Consider the following 280-nt stretch of genomic DNA (forward strand, 5'->3'; position numbering starts at 1 on the left):
GGTGGTTTCGTCAGAGCAGGATATTGGGTCCTTCTCCATGACGACCCTGGGAATGAAAATCCTTATTAGTGATACAGCCTCTATCCTTCAGTTATAACAACTATGGTACTAAAACCATTGATGATGGAAAAAATATATACTTCCTGTGCTTCTATTTTTTACTCAAGCAGCTGACTGTGTGTAGCACTCAGCACATGGTATGGTAACATGCAGGAATTACCTGTCGCCACTGAGTTAAATTATAAAAATAACACAACTTTTGCAGACAGCCACATTAATA

The 280-nt window shown here is 38.9% G+C and overlaps 1 protein-coding gene across 1 annotated transcript in view; it reads right to left on the bottom strand.

Moving 5' to 3' along the window:
• The window catches only part of LOC119590632 (ADP-ribosylation factor-like protein 6-interacting protein 4), a gene marked incomplete at its 3' end in the record, with an annotated part of 3,720 nt that overhangs the window by 710 nt on the left and 2,730 nt on the right, over window positions 1–280 (bottom strand). The window contains 1 exon segment of the mRNA XM_037939312.1: window positions 1–46. Coding sequence (XP_037795240.1) covers window positions 1–39 — 39 coding nt within the window.

This window comes from Penaeus monodon, chromosome 27, assembly GCF_015228065.2.
Source record: "Penaeus monodon isolate SGIC_2016 chromosome 27, NSTDA_Pmon_1, whole genome shotgun sequence".
Classification (NCBI taxonomy): Eukaryota; Metazoa; Arthropoda; class Malacostraca; order Decapoda; family Penaeidae; genus Penaeus; species Penaeus monodon.